The 1228-nt window shown below is 34.0% G+C and overlaps 1 protein-coding gene across 2 annotated transcripts; it reads right to left on the bottom strand.

The window, feature by feature from the left end:
* Positions 1 to 168: 168 nt before the first annotated feature.
* Positions 169 to 1119, bottom strand: LOC105456227 (putative nuclease HARBI1). 2 transcript variants are annotated; one of them, XM_011700123.1, is made up of 3 exons: positions 960 to 1119; positions 592 to 857; positions 169 to 427 (listed from the first exon to the last, which is right to left on the bottom strand). In XM_011700123.1, exons 1-3 carry the CDS (start codon positions 1095 to 1097, stop codon positions 382 to 384), a joined length of 450 nt encoding a protein of 149 aa, XP_011698425.1. In that variant the 5' UTR covers positions 1098 to 1119; the 3' UTR covers positions 169 to 381. The 2 variants fall into 2 exon arrangements, with proteins under 2 accessions (XP_011698425.1, XP_011698424.1); XM_011700122.1 differs by having other exon boundaries at positions 252 to 857; positions 960 to 1118.
* Between the last annotated feature and the right edge of the window lie 109 nt (positions 1120 to 1228).

The following is a 1228-nucleotide window of genomic DNA, read 5'->3' as shown; positions in this document are numbered from 1 at the left end:
TTTAGACATAAAGTTGTAGTTATAATTGCAATGAGTTTTAAAACTGTTGGATAAAAATAGAGAATAAGATATTGCTTTTATAAAATACTCCTTTTATTATTTTTGCATATTTGTAATAACAAATACATACTTTTATTATAAAGGTCAGAATGTTTTTATGTTTTTAGATTTAGATATTAATTGTAAGCACACTATATATATCAATTTGTTATGAGTTGTCAGAATTTATAAATAAAAACATAAGATAGTACTTTCTGCTAAGCATATTTTAGTTACATTGTTATTGCACAATCACACAGAATATCCACAGACTCTACAAACTATCCACAAACTATCAAATTATCCATAATCAAATTTCTTTTGTGAACCCCAATATTCTGCCTATTCTGCCTTGATTGATGTAAAACACTGTCTGTCACATTTTCTTCTGAAAGTGAAGGTAGTAAGACAACATCTATTTCATCTCCTCGCAATGTGCAAATATTGTGAATTACACAACATGCTACAATATATTTTGCCATCAAGTCGACTCTCGACATTGGTAAGCAATGTAATAAGCTTCTCATGCGTCCTTTTAATAAAGCAATGCACCTCTCTACTGCTACTCTTGCTGCTGAATGTCGATAATTGTAATTTTTTTGTCTTTCATTCAGGTGGCCATTGTCTCGAAAGGGGGTAAGCAGGTGGTGATGCAGTTCATATGCAGCATCACCCAAAATATGGCTGTCCATAGGAAACTTCTGTTCGTCATTTAAAAAGTCTGGTACTTCTGAGTGTCGAAAAACTCTTTGATCATGGACACTACCAGGATAACCAGTGTAGCAATGTGTTATTAAGGTTCTATGGTCACAAATCAACTGCAAACAGATGTACACATAGATATAAGTAAACAGTTACAATACATCTAATATCTGGAATTAACAAATTTAGATAATATAATAATATAAAATGTTGTCTACCTGTAACTGAATCGAATGAAATCCTTTGCGATTTACGTAATCAGCGGGATTCTCCTTTGGGGCATCAATACGGATGTGGGTGCCATCAATGGCCCCAATGGTTCTTGGAAATCCACTAACTTCTTCAAATCCCCGCATTACAGCGGTACATTACACGATCATTACTGGGCCATTGAATAAATATTGCTGACTTTTTGAACACAGCTTGAGTAACTTTTCGCACAGCTCTCAACGCAGTTGCTCTTCCCACATTAAACCTATCACAGACT

This window comes from Wasmannia auropunctata, unplaced genomic scaffold (genome assembly GCF_000956235.1).
Source record: "Wasmannia auropunctata unplaced genomic scaffold, wasmannia.A_1.0 LD335736.1, whole genome shotgun sequence".
In the NCBI taxonomy this organism is placed as follows: Eukaryota; Metazoa; Arthropoda; class Insecta; order Hymenoptera; family Formicidae; genus Wasmannia; species Wasmannia auropunctata.
Note: the sequence above shows the minus strand (reverse complement) of the source record. Positions and strands in the feature narration are given on the sequence as shown.